At 39.4% G+C, this 26,031-nt stretch overlaps 1 protein-coding gene and 1 long non-coding RNA gene across 3 annotated transcripts in view; both read left to right on the top strand.

The window, feature by feature from the left end:
* VEGFC (vascular endothelial growth factor C) overlaps positions 1 to 15,042 on the top strand; it is an 80,781-nt gene extending 65,739 nt beyond the window's left edge. Inside the window, exons 4-7 of the mRNA XM_010953359.2 lie at positions 553 to 704; positions 10,893 to 10,999; positions 11,308 to 11,641; positions 14,527 to 15,042. Coding sequence (XP_010951661.2) covers positions 553 to 704; positions 10,893 to 10,999; positions 11,308 to 11,641; positions 14,527 to 14,641 — 708 coding nt within the window. The 3' untranslated portion in view covers positions 14,642 to 15,042. The remainder of the gene's footprint in view (positions 1 to 552; positions 705 to 10,892; positions 11,000 to 11,307; positions 11,642 to 14,526) is intronic.
* A 1,335-nt stretch (positions 15,043 to 16,377) lies between these two features.
* Positions 16,378 to 25,427, top strand: LOC123616399 (uncharacterized). 2 transcript variants are annotated; one of them, XR_012502502.1, is made up of 3 exons: positions 16,378 to 17,632; positions 17,837 to 17,938; positions 21,629 to 25,427. It is a non-coding gene; the product is annotated as an uncharacterized LOC123616399 (long non-coding RNA). The 2 variants fall into 2 exon arrangements; XR_012502501.1 differs by lacking the exon at positions 21,629 to 25,427 and having other exon boundaries at positions 16,378 to 17,243; positions 17,391 to 17,632; positions 17,837 to 19,585.
* The last annotated feature ends 604 nt before the right edge of the window (positions 25,428 to 26,031 follow it).

Below are 26,031 nucleotides of genomic sequence, written 5' to 3'. Positions count from 1 at the left end.
GAGTTTGAAATTTAATTTGGAATGAAAATCAATTTTACGTCTCTGTATTTGATGTCTGTGGTTTACATAAAATAGGACTTAGCCAACCATTTCTAGGTTGTGTGACCAATAGCTTTGCTCTTACATCACAAAGATATTTATGTTTGTGCCACTTTTTAAGCCCCTGGAATAATCTAGGACTGGAGATGGTCCTTTTTCCCTTGAGCACCTTGGTGTGTCAATCTCTGCTCCGATATCATTAGTTGGTTATCAAAATTCTAATATGCTTTATAATAGGGACATGAGATAAGCATATGGACTATTGATTATTCTGATAAAGGATATTGATCAGAATAATATTGAGCTGATAAAGGATATTGATCAGATTGCGTCTGGTGCAAAACAGTTTTATGTTGTAATCATAAAAATAAAACCTTTAGCATCCTTCATATATTATGCAGCACTACTGAATTATAAAGAGTTAATCTCACTCTTTTTGGACTCCAACATTTACCATAAAAATGCTTTATAGCATCTATGTAATTGTTTCTTCTTTTTGTCCCTTCTTTGTAGTTGTTTGAAATTACAGTGCCTCTCTCTCAAGGCCCCAAACCAGTAACAGTCAGTTTTGCCAATCACACTTCCTGCCGATGCATGTCTAAGCTGGATGTTTACAGACAAGTCCATTCCATTATTAGACGCTCCCTGCCAGCAACACTACCACAGTGAGTATGAATTAAATCTGCTTTTTTTCTGCATCCTCTACTAATATAAAATTATTTCCAAGTAAGCACAGTTGATTAAAAGAATTTTTGTGAAATCTGCTATGATATACTTCTGCACCAAATAAAAAAGAAGATAAATTTAAAAGCACACCATGAAAATAAAATTAAACTGAAACAGGAAAACCCACGCTACAGACAAAATAGCTCACAATATGTAAGAAGTATTTCTATGGAATGACACATAAGACACCAGCATCCCACATTCAGCGTTCATGAAGTTGGGTGTGCAAACTCACAGATACTAAAACTGAAAATGTTTGAGCCCAAAATGTTTGGTCCACAACAAAAAGTAAATATAAATAAATTATTTTACATATATTAGCATTCAGTCTCCTTTCTCCAATCTCAATCTGTTTTTCTCTCTCTATCTTTTTTTTTTTAATTTCAGCACGGATTGAATATTGAGATATTGATTAATACTTGAAGTAATTTTCTTTTACTATTACCTCTAATTAACAAAGTAACATTGGCCATTCAGATTTCCTTCCCATCCTATTTATTAGTTTGGTAAATGGCTGTATGTGCTTCAGTAGATCTTATAGAAGGACCTAGATAGACCACCAGGTATTGAATAGTTTATAATGAATTATTATGGCCTGCCGTCTGAGATCTAGGAACTTTCTGCGTTCTGCCCCCAAAATGAGTGTGCAGCTCTTTGTTCTTTAGGACAGACAGTGCATGTGGAATGTGCGTGTAAACAAACCTGACATAACTCTAGCATTTGTAACAAAGGCATAAATAAATGGATGGGCAAACATATATATTACAGAAGATCTTTTTTAGAAACCATGCACTTTAGGGGACTTGACAATAAACGTGATGTGCTAATTAGCAGTTTTCCCTGTTGGTTCTCTTGGGGCTGCTTTATTTAGTGTGACATACAGGAAGCCTTATCTTTCCAGGGACACTGGAGGAAAAACTCAAGGATCACCTGATTTGGCAGACAGAAAGAGAAGTTCTTACAGGCATCTGTGCATACATTCACGCTGACGCAGGGGGAGACAAGGGCCCTGAATCAGGACCTGCCATTTCATGCACACAGCCCTGGGAGTTCTGGTCACCCTTCTCCCTTGGCAACTCATCCATTCTAAGCACGTCAGTCCTTATCTACATGCTGACGGTTTCCACAATTACAGTTCAGGAGGACCATACTGGTGACTTATAATACTTTATCTAAGTCTCTTTTATGTCTCTGTGTTTATATCAGACATAACACATGAAAAATCAAAGATTTATCAAGCCCTTTTATTTACCTCTGCATTATTCAGAACAGTGTTCTCTCATATTCTTTGAGGCCTTGAAATCACACAGGTGTCATTACTTACTTCTTTCCTTATAATGTCCCCAAACACTGTTGATTACTTGAGGGGAGAGGGGAGACATCCGCTCCGACCTGAACTTCAGTTCCACTTCCGTCACTGCCATCCTTTGTTCGGTCTGCATTTCTGATTTAATGTAGTGGCTTCGATACTAGCTTACTTGTATCAACTATGTCCCCAGCTCCTCTGTGATGTCGCAAGTAAGCTTTCGAAGGCATCATCGCATTCATCTGACCAGAAACGGCTTCTGAAAAACTGGGCACAGATTTTCCACCTCTCTCTTCTGGTATCAGCCTTTTTTTCTCGTTTTTCTTCCCATTATTCACCAAGTCTGTGTTTCACAAAGTCTGATTCCCCGAACACTAAGCTCATTTCCTGCTCTGTATCTTGTTTCTATTCCAGCCTGGCTTAAAATAAATTTCCTTTCTTTTCTGCCTTTCCAAAGCCCTCTCCGTTTCTCAGAGTTCAGGTAAAGGTCTTTCTCCTGCATTTGTCTTGTCTGAATGCCACGGCCACCTCTCCGTCTGGAATACCCAGAGCGATGACTATCTTTACTTTGTCCTTGCACCGATGTTTAGGGGTCTGTACAAGTTGCACGTGAACCTGGACTGGAAGAGCGTTTTAGGTAGGTTTATGTCTTCTTTAGTGTCCAGCTAGTAACACTTAGAAATAATCAAGCCATTACTACTTTCAGCTTGTAACACACACGGTCTCATTTAACCTGGACAAAAATCATCTATGAAGTTGGTAGTAGTAAGAGCCTTACTTTACAGATGAAGCAGGTACTCACACTCTAAACTTAGGGGCTAAACAGATACACTGCACTGATCAACAAATGGCTTGTTAAATAAAATAACTTACTTATCTGTATATAGCTCAGAGCAACTGCCAGTTTTACTCATGTGTCCATCATCACTTATTCATATAACTACGATACTAAGTCCTGTTTAAGGTCAAGAAAAGACAAATGTTTAGAGCAAAAAGAGCTTGGATCTTAGAAAAGGCCAGAGCTGAATTAAGGTCTGCCACTAGTTAGCAGTTTAAGATTGGGAATTTCATGTCTCTGAACCTCAGTTTGCTTGTATTTGAAATGTAAGGATGTAGAGAGTATTGGAGGAAATACTGAATGCTTTTGCAGTGACTAGTTAGCATAGTGCCCGGCATCTACCGGTCAGTCAGTAAAGGGCAGATTGATTATTACCGTTAAGATTCATGTTGGATTCATTTCCTTGTCTGTGTGCTTTTCAGTATGCTTTACTACATACAATAAGAAATGTATTTTCTATTCCAAGCCAGTATCCACATAACTACGTGTGTATGTAATATCCATATGTATAAATATGGATGTGTGTCATATATGTTACATACATAATTTAAAGTAGACAACTATATACCATAATATATAGTTAGTCCTATAAAAGTAAACAAAGTATTGTTTTAAAATACTTCCTGTATTGTAGTGCTGTTCAACTTTTTTTCATTATCACCCCCTAAGGATTCTTTTACAGACATTTTTTTCTAATCACCTCCCCTATGAAATTTTAATACCAGACATATTTATATCTCTTTACATACTTAAAGTATATCTGGGCTTTGTACATTAAAAATGAAGTAGAAAGCATCCTTTTTTATTCACTGTAGGATTGAAAATGACAAAATAAAATTTTTACAGTGAAAGTTTAATTAAAAATGTAAAAGTGATTAACATTGAACATAACTGTATAACTGTTTGCTGAGAAACATTTAAAGTAATTTATTTACTTATATAAATGGTAATGTATCAAATTACATATGGAAATTAGCAACTGGTATAAATGTATAACAATGCAAACATAATAATCCTTAAAACATTCTAAATAATCATTTTCCAGCAAAAGTAAAATAATTTTTTTCAATAATTTCTTTAAAAATGTTTAGAAAAATTAAAAATTTTAAACTTCCGCTCCATATGAGAAAACGATGTTAAACTTGTATAGTTACGAGATACTCATTTAGATAGTTTGGACTTTTTTTCTTCTCAGCATTTGACATAGCAATGGTTTGAGTAACTTTTGTAGAATTGAATAATAAGATAATTCTAAACTTAAAAAACTTCTTAAAGCTCAAGTCACATGCAAAAAGGATCAAGCATAAGCAGTGGCCACAAGGCAGCCCACGGACACACCCAGGCACCCCCCACTCTGTGACTCTGAGATGGAGCACCTAGCCCAGGGGAGGTCCTCCAGTCACAGCCATTTATTCACTACAACTTTGTAGCCTTGTCCTGCATACACTTGGGGTATCTTCCAGTGCCAACATTCATGTGATAGCCAGTAAAACTCAGTAGAAATTAAATACTAAAGAATGAGATTTTGTTGGTTTTGAAGGGCCAGAGGCCACTGTCAGATCTAAGGTTCCTCCTCCCCAGCACCCAGTTTCCCCCTCCTTACCGTTGATAATATTCCCATTACAAAGGCATGCCTTATTCCATGGGATGCACTCCAATACTTTTTTTTCCTATTGTTTCTCTTTTTTAAAATGTTGGTCTCAACCTATTATGAATTGTGACTCACAATTTAATTAAAAAACTGTTACAGTGATAATGTAACATGGGTACATGTTGATAAATGCAAAACTGTGTTTTAAAATCATTACCTTTGTTAAGAGTTAAGAGGAAAGGCCAGCACCATGGTTAAAATGAAGAGGACGAACAAAACCAAGTGTGGGCGATGACGTGGTGCAGTTGGCACACTCGTGTATCACAGACGGGAATGTAAAATGGTGTCACCACTTGGCAAACATTTTGGCAGACGCTTGTAAACTTGAACACATACTTACAATGTGATCGGTAACTTCTCTTCCTAGGTATTTACCCAGGAGAAATAGAAACATACTTCCACACAATGATTTGTAGACAAATGTTCATATAAGCTTTATTAGCCAATAACTGGGAATAATCCAACTAGCCCTCAAAGGTAAATGAATAAACAACTTGTAGTGTGTCCGCACAGTGGAGTGTTACTGAACAGTCTAAAAAGGATGAACTGTTGATACACACAACAGCATGAATGGATCTCACAGACAGTAAGCCAACTGAAAGAAGCTAAGCTACAAAGAATACATACTGTATGATTCAATTTACATGAAACCTTAGAAAAGACAAATATAATTTAGACTCAGAGAAAACAATTCATTAGTTACCTGAAGATGCTGGTGGTGGACATTGACTGGGAGGAGCAAAGGGAACTTTCTGAGGTGATAGAAATGCTCTATATTTTGATGGTGGTGATAGTTACATGGGTGCATACATTTGTAAAAAGACAATGAATTTAGAATAGGAGATTTTACTGGATGCAAATTATTCCTCCATAAAACTGATTTTTGAATGCCAAGAGAAAAAGACCCCTTTTATTAACTGTCATTTTGGAATTAGCTTTAGGTTCAAAATGGTAGATGTCCCAAGATCTTTATGGTGACACTAGTGGGAGGGCTACCCAGCACTGCTTTATGTAGGGGTTGAAATTTCACTCAGAGGCAACAATGTCCCAGTTCTGTTCCCTCCCTGCCCTCACGCACCACGGTCGGGAAGAAGACAAGGCATGTCTTTTCCAAATGGACAATACACTATTTACATTTTTATGAAGTTAAATAAGAAACAGACCATCTGTTTTGCATTATTTATGAACAAGCATAACTAAGTAATTAAAAGAACCATCCACAAAGTGAGTCATGCATAAAATAATTATTGAGCCTCTAAAATGGACAGAGGATGTCTCTAGGTACCGTGAGAGAGGACAGAGACCAGCTTGGCTGCGTCTGACCGCAGGGCACTCACGGTCCAGGGACAACACGGGTTCCACTGAGCAGTCTCAGTGTCAGCAGCACCGAAAAATCATGAATTCCAGAAGAGGGTCTTTCTAACAGAAAAGTTAGCCATCAATTTTCATATTGATGTTCTCACAGATTATTCTTTTCCCAATGATTTCTTCTTGTATTTTCCTGCAAATTGAATTCCATGAATTTCCACGGCCCCTTTCAAAATGGAGACTCTCCTTTTATGGAGGGAGCCACCTGTGATTAAGAAGTGATGCCTTAGGATCTTCTGCTTGGTAGAGGCAGTGTTCACTCATTCATTCATATTTATGTTGAGTCTTCTCGGTGCATAGTAGTGTAATAGGAAACGTAGGATATTTTTAAAATGGATAATATTATTTCTTAACTAAAGCAGCTTATGTACCAGAGTACAAATACACACAAATCTATCTAACATAGTAAGTATATAATACACAATGCCCTGCTTCACTCAGTCATTCAACAAACAGTTTTTGTGTGCCTGCTAGGTGCTACTGTTGTGCTCGGCTACAGAAATAGAAAGATAGACAGGATTGCTGCCCCAAAAGACATCCTGTGAGTGAGTCAGACTGTACACAGAAGACTGGAATTCATGTGGTAGAGGAGGTTGTGCCGGATGTTCGGCTGGAGCTCAGAGTGTGATGGAGACTGTCGGCAGGGCTCAGAGAGAAAGCAGAATTGCATGCTCCACCCCAAGGGTGGACTTCTTCTCTCCTTCTCGTCAAGCCTCTCGGGAACCTTTAGACGATACATGTAGGGATGGGATATTTACACTTTATGTTATAGAAAGAACAGCCTGGAGGCAACGTAGTAGGTAGACTGGAGAAGCAAAACAGGACTTGGAAAAATTGGAGAGGAAGCTTCGGAAATAATCCAAGAGAGGAATGATAGGAGTGGGAACCAAGGCAGTGGGTAGTGAGGATGGGAAGAAAACAGGTGGAAAGACACTTGAACCAAAAGAAAGCGTATGACTTGGGAGTGGCATGTGTGGGACGACAAAGCGTGAGAAGCGGAGGGTGAAACCGCGTGGATGATGTTCAGAAAGACAGGGAGCGCCTGTTCCCGGGAAGCACAGGGCTGAAAAGGACAGCTGAGTCTTCACATACATGTACGTTAGGTTTCTGTGGTATCTCTAAGAAATCAAGGCGAAATGTTCAGGAGACAGTGAACATGGAGCAGGGAGACACTGGGGGGCATGCACACAGGGTAGCTACCAGTATGGACTGGTACTTAGAGCCACTGGAAGAGATGAACCCAACCAAGGAACAGTATCATGGGGAATATGAATATTTAGGAAACGGAGAAACAACAGACATGCAAGAGATGGAGTGAGGGAAGGCAGTCAGAAGAATTAGGCATAACAACTGGGAGAGAGGTGTATTACCAAATCCAAAAACTATTGCAAAAGCCAACGAGAGTTCAAGGAAAGAAGTGGTGAGAGGATCAAATATCAGAAAAAGCTTCAGAGTGATTAGGACCAACTCCATGAGCTGAAGGACATGAGATAGAGATAACATGTGTTTATTAATCACCTACTGTGTGCTAGGCACAGAGAGGGAGGGTGTGGTTTGAGGAAGAGGGAGAGAAAACGAGAGTGAGAGAGAGAGAGGAGTTCCCAATTTCAGGAGAAACTGAAGCGAAGAGATCAAGTGACTCCCCAACATCACACAACTGAAAATGTAGCAAAGCAGATCCAGGCTAAATCTGGAGCCAGTCCATTCCTTTGGGGATGCTGTCATCACTGCATTTTTAATTTCTTTAAATTAAAAAGAAAAAAACCTACAAATAAAGGACAAAAAAAAATGACATATCCTTCTACCCCAGTTCAAAATTTAAGAAACATTTTGTCATATTCACTTAAGATACAACCCAAAGCCCCAGTCACCGTTCTTCATCCTCTATTTCCAGAGATAACCACTACTCAGAAACTGTATTATTTTCATTTAGACTTTCCTACTTTTATGGCATGTGGGTGTACTGACATACCACAAGAGATTACATAGTACAGATGTGAGTGTTTAAATTTTGTAAGTTAAAATTGTGACATCACTTTTTTGTCTCAAAAAAGTGTGTATAATCATATTGATATCTGTAGGTCTAGTTTGTTCAATAGCTGTATAGTTTTCCACTGGATGGATGGATGGATGGATGGATAGATAGGAAGAACTTTTTCACGCTTATTCTGTGACAACATACCATAGGGAAGGCAAGATACCACCCATTGGGAAAAGAACAAAATCAAATGACTTACCACATTTGAGAGACAGTGCCGTGAAGTTAACTTTATCCTGTAGTAAATTTATTGGTTAGTTAATCGGTTTTCATTGACAGTGTTCCTAAAGGAAATAGCACATTCTAGGGAATAGACTCGAATAATTCCGTCGGGTTTTGATCTAAGAGAGCAATAGGAGATAAATCACAAGGACAGCGTAAGACTTTGCTCCTGGAGGCTGAAGCACCAGCCCACGTCTCACCTGCCGTGTCTCTTAGAGGTGGTGGAGAAGCACAGGGAGTTTCTGGGTAGAGGAAAGGCAGACTGTTCACATGGCCCAGGTACCTGGAGTTGCGTTCATGGGTAGTGAAGCTAGAGGATGTGTACTATTTCAGCCTGACTAGGAGGCTCTCTCAGTCTCTGGGAGAAGGTCATGCTGTGGTCAGAAAGACAGAACGGAGGAGTGAAAAAAGATGAGAAAACTGATAAATCTAACCTGAAGGCTAATTTGTGATTTTGCTTGTTTACTGTTTTTCATTTCTTTTACACAAATGTTGACATTGTTTTACTAAGATACCCAATAAAGCAGACTTTCTTCTAAGAAGTTAGAGTTATTCAAGCTTATTAGGAAAATTTCATTCTTGTGAGAACTCATCTTTTCTCCAAGAAACAGTCATTTTATAGCCGAGACAACGTTTGACTTGGAATTTGAGTGTCTTTGGACTATTAATCTGTAACAGATCCTCAGTCCTAATGCTTAAAAGCTTGAATGTCCATGAGGTTTTTTTTCCCATTTGTTTTTCTTTTTTTTTAATTTGAAAATTGTACAGTGTTGCTTTGTTTAAAAATGGAGATAAACAGAATAGCAATTATAGTTTAATTTTAATAAACTATATCAGAGCAGGAATGCAGGGGTAAAATATCTGCCAATTAAATTGGACAGAATCTTGCACCAGTTGGTCAGAAACTACCTTTTTTCCCCAGCATTTTAAAGCATGCATTTTTATTTTGCCCTGAAAATGTCCTTTTTGCAAGTTCAACCCCCTTAGGTCCATATGCAGTTATTTTTAAGACCTTAATTAGTATGTCTATTCACCCTCCCTACAAAGCTGGTGACCTAAATATTGTCTAATACCATTTGAGCACCTACCTGTGATATGAATGGATTTACCAATGGAACTCAGGCCTTTGGGCCGTCTTGTTTCTGCTTCCTAAAAGATAACGATGCAAAGCACGGCTTTCCTATGGCTCACTAACCGACTGGCAGAAATTACAGCAAAAAGTACATGGCAGAGCAGATTTCATCAGTACATTGTCTGCACTAAGGCTGTGTCTGTAATGTTACCCATAGAAAGGGGCTATTAGAGCAGAGATTTTGTGAAGCTTAATTTCAAGTTCATCCAAATCACCTTGATGATTATTTTTAATAAATGTCCATAGTATTAGACCAAATCTACCAGTCATTTTCTAAAAATTTCAATAAACTTTTTTAAAAAGCAATTTTCGGTTTATAGAAAACCTGAGCAGAAAGTAGAGTTCCCCGTTACTCTCCTCCCCTAGTTTCCCGTTACTAGCATCTTGCCTTAGTGTGGTACGTTTGTGACCACTGATGAGCCAATATTGATACCGTATTAACTAAAATCCATTATTTACATTAGTATCTTTTTGTTGCACATTGCATGGATTTTATCAGATGTATAATGACAGCCACCATTATATTCTCATACAGAATGTTTCACTGCCCAAAAGTCCCCTGTACTCCAGCTGTTCAGCCCTGCCCCTCTTCCCCTGAAACATGGCCATCAGTCAGTCATTTTGATGTCTTATCAGCCCTCTGATGCCCTCAGCAGGTGTTCTTTTGTTGTCATTGTTTTGCTTTGTTTGTGTTTTTGTTTGTGAATGAAATGTGGCTGTGATGAGCTAATGAGACCAGTGACTACTGACGGACGTTTTTACTGAGTTCCTGGTTACGTTTTCCCATTTCTCTGTTCTAATTCTGTTAATTTAAATATGACAAACTGATAAAGGCAGTAACTCCTAGATTCCCATTGTTTCAACCTACCATACTTCTCTCAACCTTGTATCCAAGCAAATACCAAAACAATTAAATTTAAAAGAGGAAAACACACAGGTAGAATACCATTTCAGCTCAGCTCCAACTAATGCCAGACAGAGGCAGTAGTGTGTCTCCATTCCTTAAGTACTGACTTGGAGGGTCAGGGAATTTGCAAGTCTATAAAAACCCCAGTGCCAAAAAGTAGAGAAGATGAGAATCCAAAAAACTGTATGCACAAAATAGCCGACCATGATGTTCAGGGCACAGGAGCAGTAATTGTCACCCAGCATGCAGAATTTAATCTAACAACATACTTGGAAAGATTAATCTTTTAAAATTTCAGAAGGGAGATCAATGGCAAAATAAGATTTTTATCAATAATTCTGTTCTCTAGCACACATACCCTTAAATTTTTGTCCGCTGGTTTTAATTAGCAAAAAAAGCAATAGCTAGCAAACCAGTCGAGTGAAGGTTTTAAATAATTAATGAAATAATTATTAGAAAAGCATCTTTGTCCTCCGTACAGATGATAAGCAGGATTGTGGTTGTGCTGGTGTGTGGGAATGTTCCCATTTCATTTCACATATTCTTACATCATCTTAAGGCTTTTTCACAAGCATGGATGCATCGATTTTGCAATTCACAGGTAAGGAAAGAGATGCTCTGTGTACCGCTTACACTCCTGCCTAGCCCGTCTGTCTCTCCCACAGGTGCCAGGCTGCAAACAAGACCTGCCCCACGGATTACGTATGGAACAGTCACGTCTGCAGGTGCCTGGCGCAGCAAGATTTTATTTTTCCCTCTAACGCTGGAGATGGTAAGCCAACTGATGCTTTACAGACTACACGCCTGGGGTCTCTATTTTTGATTAACACATATTGTAACATTAAAGTCACCCGTCCAATGTCATCATGCTTTGAAATAAGTCACGACAAAACAGGACATCGCCTGCTTCGTATTGGTATTATTTTGAATGTCTTTGTAGAGGACCTTACCCGGGTTTGTACACAACCCTTTCATGAACAACATGGAAAGGAAGACACTTTTAAATGGCTTTTTATCGTTTCACACCACCCCCAGCACCAGGTAAGGCAGAGTAAAGATGTTCTGACTGTGTCTGTCTAGACCCTGCAGGCGGATTCCACGACGTCTGCGGGCCCCGCAAGGAGCTGGACGAGGAGACCTGCCAGTGTGTCTGCAGAGGCGGGCCTCGGCCTCCCAGCTGTGGGCCCCACAGGGAGCTGGACAGACACTCGTGCCAGTGTGTCTGTAAAAACAGACTCTTCCCCAGCGCGTGTGGGGCCAACAGAGAGTTTGATGAAAACACGTGCCAGTGCGTGTGTAAAAGAACCTGCCCAAGAAACCAGCCCCTGAACCCTGGGAAATGTGTCTGTGAATGTACAGAAACGCCACAGAAATGCTTCTTAAAAGGAAAGAAGTTTCAGCATCAAACATGCAGGTAAGGGGCCTTCTTAAAGAGTATTCATGTCCTCTTACTGGAAATCGTTTTCTCAACCAAAACATCAGTCCCTTGTTGGAATGGGACCGGTTAAAATTGGAGGGTGAATTCTGATATTTTGTAACCAATGCTAAACGCTCGTGAGACTGTGTTTGCTCCCCTCAGAGAGCAAGACAGGAGCCCTGCGAACCAAACCCAGGTCCCAGCTCGGAATGCAAACCTGACGGCCCCAGAGGCTGAGGCTGAGCTCTCAGCGTGACGTAGGGGACAGAGGCCTAGGACGGCCACCCGTGGAGGATTTTCAGGATCTTCCAGGCGGTGCCACCTGCCCCCACCAACAACGGTGATGCCGTCAGTTGTCACTCCGGACAGCTGTTCTAGGTGCAGGGTCCGTGGCACCAGACTTACAGGGGACAGGGTGGTATCTGGAAGGGAAAATAGTTAAGCTAACTCTGTAATGGACTTAGACAAACGAAGTAATATGTTATTAACGGTCACTCAAGACGTTCCTTAAACCTCGATTTTGCTTCCTTCTTCACCAAGAGAAAAATGAGTCCCCTGGACTCAAAACACTTTCGGTGTGAATCCCTGAACTTCCTCCTCTTAGATCTGGGAATAAGCCAGGCCTGGGATTTTGACATTTCCTCCCACTTTCCTTCAGCGTTGCTCTGCCGGCCACGCCTTTTCTCTTCCATACCTACAATGTCCTCAACTGCTATCCTTTCCCCTCGATCTATAAACGTGCCCAAATTTCTTCTATTTTGTTTGCATCTTACTTTGATTCTGAGCATTCCTTAGCAGCCGTGCTCTGTCCTTGTCTCCCAACCAGGCATTTGGCATTTGTGTGCTCACCTCTTTTCTTCTCTCACTTGGTCAACCAGCTGCAACCTGGTTTGTGCCCTGATTTCATGGTAATGTTCTGTTTAAGGTATGAGGAGGCCCTTCGTCCCCAAATCCAGGGGACAATTTGGTCTTTCCGTAACCTGTGTTTTCTGTGGCTTTTCTTTGGGCCCTCCTCGTCGTTGGCTGAGACAACGTTGCGTGTTCCTGGTTGTCCTTTAGTTTTCGGGCCACTTGTTCTCCATCCCCCTCACTGGGATCTCTTCCTTCTCCCACTCTTTGCAGATGGAAATAACGCCCTTTCAGCAGATGATTACTATTAACACGACTTAAAACTTAGCTTTCGCTGACGTACGGTTTAGTGTCTGCATGAATGTTCATTATTACTTTTTTCTTCAGTAAATGCAGTGTCCTTCTTTTTGATTGTCAAGAGTTTGTGCTCCCATGACAATGTGTATTTCTGATGCTCCATCCACACTGACACGTTAGCTGCTGCATTAAGGAGACGTCCATGAACCTAGGTGTCTCGCTGATGACATTTTCCTTCCTGATCATTTCAGAAGACCTTATTGGGACCCTTTTATTTCCTTTTTAGACTGTCTTGAGCAATAACTGTATTCCAATTGTACTTGCATACCCTACTCTAATTACCAAAAGGATAATTTCGAAAATGCGGCAGAATATAGACGCAAAATCTTATTAAAGATTATTAAACCCTTTTGCATGCTGAATCCAAGTGAACCCAGTTTATATTGAAAAGCCTGAAACTCCTGTTCACGTAAAACTAACCAGCCATTATATTTTTCTGCAGAATTCTTGTATCAACTCGGTAGAAAAGATTTCTATCACTGTGTTGCTCCTCAGATCATACATTGTTTCTTAATGGCTTTCTATGTGCTGAAACTCTCCCCATGCTCATTTTTCTAAGTATGTAATTCCAGGTTTTATGCGTATATTGAAGCAAAAAAAGAGTTTAGTATTTTGAAAATATGTCTGCTCCTCATTTCCTCTTCCTATTTATTCCGAACGTGCGGCGGGCAGAGCACACGTTCTGTGGGTCATTGCCTGAGCCAGCAAGTCTCACTGACCGTTGAGAATGGCATCGTTTTAGTAAAGCAGTGCCAGTGGCCTTACAGTGATGCGTTTGTATTTAGAAGTAAAAATAAACAAACAAATAAGTACCATTTTAACTAGGTATGCTTTCTGGAGCAAAAGAAATGAAATTTTAAATTTCAGAATCACACGCATGGTTTTTCTGTCGAGCATTTTTGATTTCCAGGTTACCTGGCATTTTCCTCTGCACATCCATCCCCACTGCCACGTTATGTTTACACGCCCTCCAAAAAGTCCTTCAGAGTAGCTGCCGCTCAGTGGAGCAACAGGGCCAATGATGTTATTGGCTTTTGGGTCTTTTGTCCTTTCACCACTACTGGACATTCAGGGTAAGGAGAGGGACTCTACCCACAATGAATATGGTCCCTCCCTGGCCCTCCCCCGGCCCTCACTGTTGTCACATGGAGCCCACGTGTAGAAGGCAGGGAGGGCCACCAGCCTGCAGCCAGCCAGCTGCCGGCCCTGCCAAGACACAGTGAGGGTGGGGCCCTCACTGCGGACCACAGCCCTGCCAGAATGGCTGGGTTTAATCACTCCGAAGTCTGGGTTCCAAACGAGTCCCAGATTCTTGTGAATTCTGCCACGCTTATGTGATCACGCTAAATATTTGCTCTGAGAATTTTTTATGTTTTATGTTACTTTCATCCACAAGGCAGAGAGCACTTCAAAAGAGCTCATGCTAACAACACCTCGTTCTCCCATTTGTTATATCTGCAAGCAAGACTTTTTTTTTTAAAGGTTTTTCCATTCCTCTTAAAGTTTGTAATTCCAGGCACAAACTTTAGCATTTTATAAACTGAAGAACAATTTTATGATAAAATGAGTAATTTTGGTCTACTTTGAAACTTAGAAAAGCAGAGAAGTGCATTCGTAGCAGAACAAACTTCATCTCCTTGGTCTCTAACGGAAGCATGTTCCTCCTTGTCCCCCAGTTGTTACAGACGGCCCTGTACGAATCGAGTGAAGCACTGCGAGCAGGGACTTTCATTTAGTGAAGAAGTGTGTCGCTGCGTCCCGTCTTACTGGAAAAGACCGCACATGAACTGAGATGGTCCTCTTTTCTAGTTCGTCATTTTCCTAGCATGGGAAACTGTGTCATCACCACCTTAGAACCATGAACAGAGACACTTTGTGGGACCCTGGTAACAAAGCTGAAAGTCAGTTTCCTGAACCATGTGGACACATGTTACAGAAATGGACTGGAGCTTATCTGCAAAGGACCTCTTTAAAATGCTGGTTTTCTGCCAGTGACCGAACATCTGAGGTTTTTCTCTTGTGATTTAAAAAAAAGAAAAAAAAAAAAAAGAAAGAATAATGACTATATAATTTATTTCCACTAAAAATATTGTTTCCGCCTTCATTTTTATAGCGATAACAACTGGTAAAGCTCACTGTGATCAGTATTTTTATATCATGCAAAATATGTTTAAAATAAAATGAAAACTGTATGATAAGCTGGTAAGTTCAGTCCATTACCGTCTTACCCTATGAGCAAAACTTGAGATTGTGAAAACATTCGTCTCCCTGTTACCTCTTCCTTTTCCTCTAGGCAGATGTCAGGTTTTGACTGCTGTGGAAGAATGCGGGCCTGTAAAAGAAGGCTTCAGAGGGACAGCAATGGCTGTTCCGTTTTAGTTAAATTCACCCCTTACTAGAGTTAGTGAATTATAAACATTTCAGCACGTGGCATTCTTGAATTTATAGCCCGATGAATCAGTAGGGAACATATCATCTGAGAAGACAGTCTGCTTAGCACGTCCACTTGACGGAGAGTTATTCAGTGCTCCGGCAGCAGACTTAACCTGGAATAATATCTCTCAGAATGTATTAAAGTGGCTTTAAAATATTCTACTCAAAAAGAATCTTTTCCAAATATTTAACTTCTTCCAACCAGCTAAAATACTTTCTGTAAGCTGAAGTGCCCCTATCCATCACATATAAAATAAACTAGAAATGACATCTAAATGCTCATATGTGTTAAAAAAGGAAACATTTCAGTCACACAAAGTGCTTGTTTCATCTGTTTAAAAAGACAGCACACTAAAATACTTTTTTTCTGGGAACAAATATTTGCCTACATAAATACAACCAAGTAAGTGACAGAGGATTGATTATTTTCTGGTATGATACGGATACTAACAAATAAAAACACATAGCTACTAGCAAATACGTAAAAATAAGTAGTCCTGAAAGGAGAAAAAAATCTACAGGTATGTAAAATTAAGTCTCTTAAACCTTACACATTTAATACAACAAAAACATTTTAATATGGTATAGGAGACTACTTCGCATAGCACAAAATATTAGTATCTATGTGTTTTGCTATACAATGATTTATTTTTTAAAAGTATTTGATTAGAAGGTTGATGTTCCAAAAATATTAAAACACTGAGTTTTCAATACTGACTTTCAAAACAATGTTACATGCAACGTCTACTGAATTCTGGTTATGTGCTCTGCACGATGTTAACATCTAGGTCATAAAGTCAGCTTTTTTGTGTGTTAGGAAAAAGAAGTAGTTGTCTTACATTCTCTCATTATACATTCATGGACCATCTTCCTATTTTCTAGTAAAGATGAATCTGAAGCCTTTAGGCAGAAAATACGTGCATTGTACAGTCTCTGAACCACTAAAGTCCAGCCAATTTCCAAACTTGAGAACAGCAACTAATACTAACAATATAAAAAGAAAAGGTAAGTGAATTTGACAACAGCTGCAGTTTTATCAGAATTTCCCCAAGAGAACAAATTCAGGGGTCATCACAGAGGGAAACACAGACTCACAGGCAGTAACATCTTTCCACCCGATGAGGAGACACACTCCCTTTGTGCATAAAATGGTCACCATCTATACAATGCAGCTGAGATTCCATTTAATAAACTATCATCACATTTCAGCCAGGGACGTAAGCAAACAAACATTATGCAATCTGTTATGTTGATCTGATCAATCATTTTTAGTCTTGATACATTTTAATTATATTAATCTTTTAGCTAATTTAGAAAAGAAAATCTATTCTAAGTTTCACATGAGCCCCTCTGAGGCCAGGTAGAGAATATTAGAACCTGATAACAAAGCCCTAACAAGCCATCAGCTTAAAAAAATCTTAAACTATGTGTTCACAGTTAGTGTCTCAGAATATATGGGTACGCCAAAAAAAAAAAAATCACTAGATCAAAATTTAAAGCGTGAAGCATGCCAGAAAAAATAGCATTTACTTTGTCCCTGGAGATGTAATAATTTTGATGAAAAGCAAAAGTAACATCAACAAAGACAATATTTGGCCAGAGATTCTTGCAAACAATGTTATGTGGACCATAAAAATCTCACTTCACTACATGATAATAGTTGAGATTTTTCTGGTGCCAGTTAAGAAGATGGACTGGACAGCAAGCTCAACAGTCACTTCGAACATTAACAAATGGGATTCAGCAAGAAGCTAAAATATACGTGCACCTGTTCGTAAACCCTGCAGGAGTCGCCAGCTACCAGTCCAGTGGAATCTAAAGGACAAAGGCGAGGAAACGCTGGAAGCTTTCGGCAACAGTTAATATATCCAGATCATGGAAAATTTATAAACAGAATTTTATGTCTAGAAACCTAACACCACATACTTCGTTGAAAAGACTCAAGGAGCAAAATATTTTGGTAAGCATTTATAAGATTTGGCTTCCAGATTTTGTTTGTTTGTTTTGGAAGGGGGGGTTGACATTGGCTAACTGTTGGAGTGAAACAGATTCCATTATTAGAATTTCTAAAAATAATCTTTGTCCTCTGTATTTTTTTTACTTTCAGAAGTCTGAGTGGTGACCATCAGCGGATACCCCGAGTGCACACCTTTAAGCGAAGGAAAAGCGGTCGCTCACTCACATTCACAGCGTAGGGTGCCTCTGGGGCTCCCTGCCCTGAGGGAATTCTGAAGCCGACCCACCAGGCGAGAGGGTTCCTAGGACAGCACCTGTTCCTGCTGCCGAGGTTCACGCAGCTCCTGAGGCGGTCGCGTCCCTGCTCTCACCTGCCTGGGAGCGCTGGGCCAGGTGGGGAACAAAGGTCTCCCGGCTCCGCGTTTCCTGCCTTCCTCTGCCCTCCCTGACGGTGTGAGCTGCGTGAGCAGATGTTTCAAAGGCCACTTTTTAGGGACTTGACCTTTTGAACCGAAAGTGAGAATAACATAAAAATAGTATTTCCCTTTGCTGCAGTGGAAGAGAGAGTGCGTTGACAGGTCTCGTTTTTTTATCTAGGTGAATCGCAGAAGTTCTGAATAGACCCAATGATCGTATCCTAAGGAACCACAGAGTTCCCCAGAGAACCGGTGAAGATGTCCCCAGCACGTACCTTGTAAAGTACGTACTAGCTAATCTGTTTGTGTTTGAATGTGGGGTATCTTGGCTATTCTTTTTAGTAGGGAATAGCTGTCTGTTAACTTGAAACTGTAAACTGGGTTTGATATTTTGAAAAAAATTTTAAATCAAAATGTTACATGCTCTTTTCTCTTTGTTCCATACCCAACAACACATTGCTGTAAAAAAAAAAAACCTACCGTAATAGAAGGAACACTGAACTGGGGATTGTAGGCCAGCTTGTAATCCTGACTTTTCTGTTTTGTCCTTAATCTGTGCTCAACAATCACCAAAATCCTCGAGTCCCAGCCTCTTAATCTGTGAAAGGAGGAAGTTGAAATAAGTAATGTAAGACACTCTGCCTCCGAAGTTATGAAGTTTGTACTAAACTTCACACAGAGTGGGGGACAAAAGGAAAAGGACGTTTTCAAGGACTTCATACCAAAAAAACAAACTTCTGTGAAGCCACAATCTTGACGTTACTAATCCCATTAAGAGGAAATACTAATCTTTTCAAGCTGTTTCTTGTAAGAAATTATAACTGAAAACTCTGTCTCCCTTAATACTATTCTAAATCTACTTCTTAAATTCTAACTAATTCAGATAGCTCAAAACATTAGTCTTCCTGATTTCTTCCTATCAAAGGTGGTCCCACCTGGAGACTGGGGAAATTTTCTTTCAACTATTGGAAAAAGTAAATATCTCAGAAAACAAACCCAAGCAACTTTCACAGGAAAGCAAAAACTGAGACTCCTGCCCACAGCTTCCAAAACTCAGTCAGAGGCACACATCCTGTGTTTCACCCAGGCGAGGCTGCTGAAGCAGAAATTGCCTTCCAGCACAGTTCCAGCTGGGATTCCGATGACAGAGTTTGATTCCAAACTGGGCCTCACCGTCAGGGTCTGGTATCTACGTGTCCGGAAGTACAGAGGTCGGAACGCCCGGTGCTGCCCGGGGACTGACCACAGGGACAACCATACAGCTGTTCTGAGCTGATAGAAACTACTGTGAGACCCTCATTTAAAAACATCTTTGAAATTCACTAAATCGTGACTGGCTGGGTAAGAAAGAACTCGACATTGTCTCCAGCAGAAATACTTAATTTTACAAATAAAATGTATAAATAGTTTTAAAAGAAGAAAAAAATGGATTTTTGTATTCAAATTTCTATTCGATTAAGAATTTCTCATATAATTTTGGTGGGAATTTCCTTCATTTGAATAAAATGCACTTTACTTATAAGCCTTAGAAATTCAGTTTAAATCAGCACTTCTCAAACATTAACTGTGAGAGAATTCTTACTGCATTTTTAAAGGGCACATGATCTGGAAAATGTCACTGAGAAATGCATAATGTTCCTGTGCTTTAAACTGAACAAAGGAGGCAGTGCTGTGTCCTTAATATACAACTTGCTCATAAGATTAGATGTGACTATTAAACAGTTGTTGGAGAAAAAAATACCATAACTCAAAAATAGCTATGTTGGGAATTTTCACCCATTTCTAGCAGATTTGAATTTAATTTTTTACTCTTTTCCTTCCCCCACCCCCAAAAAATAAATGTATAGAGATCTATGGAAATCCAGAGGACCTCTTCTAAAAGATGAGCAACAGACATCTCAATCTAGGTGTTTCAAGCATGGCTTGCTGAGAGGGGTTAAAGATCAAAGTTTGGAATTATGACAGCTTGGAGGAGGGGAGGTAGTAATTGAAAAATAAACTGTAAAGCTCAGCAGACCAAAGAATGTGCGCACATATGGTGTTAACATGCTGACAGACAAATTAAAAGTAAACAGGCCTCTACTGTAATGTTAATTAAAAATATAGACCGTCTTCCACGTACTACAAATCCCAAGAAAGCCTAGATGTTATCAATAAGATTCAGCCTTCAGGGAATAATTTTTATTTTACTGTAACCATATCAAACTCTTCTGTAATAACTCACTCGGTGCACATTAGGGAACTAAGCTGGTCTTGAAATAAAACACTCATCTATGAATTTTGATTAGCCCACCACAAACCTTGCAGACTTTAATTCAAAGTTTGAGGGTGGCTGGGTACCCACATTTCTAAGTGATCTTACCATTTTGGAAAAACACCCACACATAGAAATAACAGTATTTTAAAACTGTGTTTAAATAATTACCAAGCAATACTCTACATATCTCATTATCTCAACATAAAATGCAAAAAAAGAATAGATTGACCAAAATCAACAGTTTTAGCAGAAGTTCACTTGGTTTAGTAGGAAGAGCACTGTCTGAATCCTGACTCTCTTCAAAAGATGTAGGATCACTTGACCTCACTAAGCCTCAGTTCGTTAATCTGTCCTGATATCAGCATTGCCATTCAGCTCCCATGCAACAGTGTATATAAGGGCCACAACAGTAGATTTTGCAGGTAACAGATGCTCACTAAACATGTATTCAAAACCTCATTCATCCTGTGTGCACGTGCTTTGGAATCAGGCACATCGTAAGGTGATGGTCTATTTCATTTTCTCCACATTTGTTTACTCCTTTGCAGAAAGATCAACTCTGTTAGTCAGATCCCACAAGATCCTCCCTATTAGCATCAGTTGGCACTTGCTTTAAGTCGGTTCAAGGTGGTGGTGGTGGGGAAGGATCAGGAAAAGAAGGAGATAGAAAACATCGCACTAGGGTGCTAGATGCTAAGCACATTCTATCTTGCAGGATAAAAAAATACCAAGACTGCAGATAACATGAAATAAGAATCTATCTAAAAATGTCTATGATACACTATTATTTCTTTCATCTCCTGTCTTTTTAAACGTAATATTTCTGGAAAAAATACCTGGCTATAGTAGAAAATTGAGAGATGTTTATCTATAAGAAAATTAAAGTGGCCTATGTACAAACATAATCATGATGGCACCTGGTGTACATTTTTATGACTATTCTCACGAAGTACAAAAGTGGGATCATATGATTTACACAGATTTGTCCCATGGATTTAGTGCTTAATATTTGTGCATCCCTTTTTCTTTTACAATATTTCAAATTTGCATTACAGCATAATGTTATAGCTGAAATCACAAAATTTTTTTCGTGATTCTATTACATTTGAACATTTATTTAATTAGCTTGTAATAGTCAGTTCTACTATTACAATTATAACTTGTAATTCTTTTTTGCATTACTGTCATAGGTGTATTTCTTTGGGCTACTTCCGATGTGTAGAACCTATGGTTAAAAGTATTAATCTTTTAAGGATCTTGGTACAAGGCCCCAGTACTGTCCTCTGGAAAGGTTGTCACTATGATTCTGAGAGAGCTTTAATAAATTTCCATCATAACTCGATTAATATTATCCTTAAAAAAATCTCAGCTAATTCGAGGGCTAACAAGATATCTTTTTATTTTAATTTGTAATTCTTTTGATCAATAGCAAGGTAGAATATACTTTCATATGTTAACAAATCATTTCTCTGACCGCTCTCTGCAGTCTTTGTCAATTTTTGAATCATTCTGCTTATCGAGTTGTTTGAACTTTCTAAACAGTAATACTTTTTAAATTTTGACTTTTCTGCTTGTCCGCGTATTTTCCTTGGCTCGCTGTTGGCCTGGTCATGCAGTTCATGTTGTCTTTGTGTATAAAAATTTTATGGAGTCAAACCATTTTTTTCTCTCTGCTCTTTTTCATTTCATTTATGTTAAGCCTCCTTCCTTTGGCAGGAGTCGGGAGATATTTTAGGATGATGAAAGTGACAGAGAAAATGGTGTCAGTCATCACAAAGAACATCTACGAGGTAGCGTAAGATTGAAGCTGGGATGGGAACTGAATCTGCGCTCCTTGGAGTCGGGGAACGCTCTACAGGCAAGTCCAATTTCAAGCCTCTTTTTCTTCCATGGTTCTCCAAGAGGGGTGTTTGGTTTTCCTGGAAGGCACAATCAGGTTGTCCCCACGGATAATTTCACTGTACAGTCAGTGTCCCTATAAATTCCTAGAGTAGCAGAATATCTGGTATAAGGAAGTAAAATGATCAAGAGGAGAAAACAAACTTACAGGTAGGTTTGCCAGAGCACCTATGACATAAAATGTTCGTTATTTCATCTTAGAAAAAATCTTATTATAAAAAACTAAATGGTTCCTTAATGGGGGCATTTATAAAATTTAACTTTTAAACCGTCAGAAACTTATTTTAGTGTGTGGCTTAATTTAACTTTTGCTTCGATTATTTAGTCAATTGCTCCATCAATATTTTAAAATACTTATCCCCTCCTGTGTGTGCAGTCTTGCTCTGTGTATCTGTTCTGTATTATTACACCATCTTGCTTGCTTCCAAGGCCATCTACTCTTTGTTATCCACCTGTTTTTGATCCTTTCATCAGTGCTGTGATCTCTTAAGCACAGCAGGCACCCCTCCTTTCTCTTCCTTTGCCTAATTTTCTCAGCCCCTGGAAGTCACAGAGATTTTGCCTCTTAAGACGTAACATCCATCACCCCACAACCTCCCTGACTGGCATTTTCTAGAAATTATAATCTCAGAAATATATGTAAGGATGGAAAAAAGGGAGAGTATTATCCTAGTCACTTCCAAATGAGCATCAAGACAAAAGAGGAGAGCTGCCTTGTGCCTTGGTGGTCTCGCAAGCCAGTGGTCGCACTGTGGGAGAATTCCACCATGCCTGTCTGTTTTGTTCAGGTCCTCCTGTCTACATTATTTCAGAAGGCAAAAGGACTGAGTCCATCGCCAGCTTTTTAAAAAATCCATTCAGCCCTCTAGTTTGGGTGAATTCTCCCCAGGCACTACCTATCATGTGCCAGTCTTCACTGGTCCTCAGAAGAATTTCATTACAAAGTTGAGAGAAGTGAGTGATGGAGGGGCCGCCAGAGGGCAGGTGGTATTTTATGCCCAAGTCCTGCTGCCTCTTAGGACCGTAATGCTTATGGAACACAGTTACTGGAAGAAGTCACACCTTACACTGTCTTCTCGACATGCTGAGGGTGAGCATGCCTGCACTTGGAAATGGCCGTCTTAATGACTTCTGAGTGGGAGGGACTCTCAGCGATGGTGACAGGACTGACACCAGCACTGGCACCACCAACCAGATAACTTCCAAAGGCTCCTTGGGAAGATGTTTTCTACTAAGAAAATTAAAAGAGTGCGTCTTCCTCTCTAACGGCATTTTGGGCTGTTGGTCTTTACATAGGAATATAAAACCTCTCTGTTAAATGTAAAAAAACAGTTTGGGTGAGAGGAGAATTAGAAGGAGTGGGGAAAACAGGACCCTCTGAGTGAAAATGTGAACAGAATCTCAGTTGAGATTTTTTGGGCAAATTACACACCCCCTTTGGCATTAATTCTGGCAATAGGTGTGGAATGTGTGAGGTGCTTAATTTTCATTGTCCAATTTAAAGACATTAAGATAATAAGGGTCTTTAGACTCTGCTTGTGGTATAATTTGTGCCTGAAGATTAAAACCTGTTGGCCTGGAAGGGTCTTACTATGGATAATCTCTGGAGTTTTGGAGTTTTTATTTGATTAGAAGGGATTAAGAAATTAAAGTCACTTGCAAGGCAAACTGAAAAAAAGAAAATTCTTCTGTTACATTTGCCCCAAACGTTGATAGCTGGCTTACCCAGACAGAATTGGACATGGTTTTCTTATTGACTCTCCTTGACTGAGCCTTTCCTAAACTTTCAGTTTTCTTGGAGTTCATATTAATTTTTCCATATATTATGGTTATTTTCAACTGGAAACACTGAATAAATATGCATTCATTCATTTCATGGAATAACCTACCACGTGGAGATGACCAAGTTTAGATCATACAATTCTATAAACTTGAGAAAATCAATTCTTTTTGTAACTCAAATAGACACCTTGTGTGATTCCAAACAGAAGTCAAGTCAGTCGTAGATGACACAGTAGATTTAAAACATCATGCTGGGCAGCCTTCCATGTAGTTTTCTTTCACATAATGTTATGAACAAGTCATATTTGAAAGGAAGAACCGTAGGAGAAATCATCTCAGATTTTATTTTTCTTTCTTTCCTTGTTGTCTTCCTCTTTTTGTATGTTAACCCTCTGAGAAAACTTCCTAATCAACCACCCTCAGATGTTCCCTTTTGCTGGGGAGCCATTGCTTCAGCTGTCAAGCTTGATTTTAGATACAACTTTTAATACCTCTCTAACCATTATTTTATTTTGTGTGTTTGCCCCTCAGACCGACTGAAGTATTCAAAGGTTAATCTGATCTACTCAATTTAACAATATTTAGTGCAGTCTGCCAGTTTTTCCTTCATCACCAATGGAATCTGTGTTTTCTGCCCATAGTTTACTGTGGATGAAATGTAGTTTCAGAATTTCAGACACCACCTTCTCCATCTTGTGTCCCGTCAAGCTCTGCAAGGACATTGCCAGGTTGTCAACTCTATTATTTTCCTGGCTGCTTTTGTTCCTTCATATGTGCAGCCTGTTGGCCAAGTCTGCTTTTCTAGAACAAAATAACTTTGAACCCCTCATGGTCTCATGAGGTCTGGGCCACATAGCTCTCTTCATACTGAACCAGACATTTCTATGTAATTTCATATTCTCTGCAATGCTTTCTCTATAGCCAAGTAAACTCAACAAGTTAACTTTTGAGATAATATCTAAAAAGAACTTTTCAGCTGCCTCAGACTAAAGGAATGGGTTTCATTGAAATGTTTCCTGTTTTCAATACATTGCCTGATAGAACTATTGTGTGTAACACAGAGTCTGATTCAATTAGAAATGAAATGGTCACAAGTGAATTTCAACTCAAGCTGTAGAAAAAGCGTCAGAAAGTTCAACTACTGGAGAAAGAGGGTGGATGTCATTGTCATTTGGGAGGTGAGTGTGTCTTGCATTGATGTACAGGATATTTGTCACTGGAATGACAAGTTAGTTTAAGGCTCTGTTCAAAAGCCATGCAATTGACAAATGAGACTCGGTATATTTTTATCATTTACAGCATTAAATAAATTGAAACACTGGTCATAAGTATTCATCTGTTTCTATACTGGAAATACTATACCCAAAGCTGTCTACCAAGTGACACCAGAATATCAGGCTGCTCAGGATCAGAACATTCCCAAATGAGTATAGTTTGAACAGAAGCATCTGGCACCTGTTTGTGTACATGGTCAGTGGGCACTAATTTCAACTACTTGTTTAATTATGAAGAAGATACTTTTGCCCTTTAAAGTGATATGCTTTTATGTCAAACTGGAATGGAAATGTTTTATGCAATATCCTCATTCAGCATTCTATTCAGTGTTTTTCATCTTAAAGAACTACATTGTCTGATATCAGTAACTACCCTCTTCTTATTTAGTTTGCAGTTGCCTGCATCAGCCCTTTATTTCAGTATTTGTTGACCCACATATTTTAAGGGTTTGTGTCCAGGTAGCAAGTCAAATGTCTTTTGGAACACTGTTCTTCAAAAGCTGAAGAGAAGTAAGGCAACTTCTAGAATTCAGAAATATCAACTTCTTGATACACTTACATACATATTTTAGTTGTTCTGAGTGCAAAAGCACTCCAAAATCAGAACAAAGCAGTATTTTGCTCAAAAAGGGCTTTTTTTCTTCTAATCATTTCAAATGCAGTTCAAGAATCTGCCAAATTTGAAATAATGATGTGAGAGATCTAATCTTGCTCCCATGTCGTTATAAATAACAGAAAACAATGTTCAGTTTCAGCTGAACAGAGTTTTGACTGCAAAGCACACAAAGAGCATTTCAAGGGTCACATACCACCAAACAAAAGCTATCAGGATACTCCTACACGCCAAAGAAATGGAACAAACCAGGATGTTAGCAGGGAGAGAGCCTACAAATCAAGAACACACACAGGTGACACAACCAAGGGACCCACTGGGAAAGGAGCACCTGCAGAAGTGAAGGTGCTGGACCCCTTTCTGCTACAGAACTGTGGCCACCCTGGACTGGACAAAAATATCAATAGTGATGGTGGTGATGGTGGTGATGATGATGGTGGTGATGATGGTGATGATGATGTTAGTGATGATGACAGTGGTGATGATGGTGGTGGTGATGTTAGTGGTGATGATGATGGTGGTGATGGTGGTGATGATGATGTTAGTGATGA

The sequence above is a fragment of the Camelus bactrianus genome, chromosome 26, assembly GCF_048773025.1.
Source record: "Camelus bactrianus isolate YW-2024 breed Bactrian camel chromosome 26, ASM4877302v1, whole genome shotgun sequence".
Taxonomy (NCBI): domain Eukaryota; kingdom Metazoa; phylum Chordata; class Mammalia; order Artiodactyla; family Camelidae; genus Camelus; species Camelus bactrianus.
The sequence above is the reverse complement of the archived record's forward strand: the minus strand, read 5'-3'. Positions and strand labels throughout refer to the sequence as shown.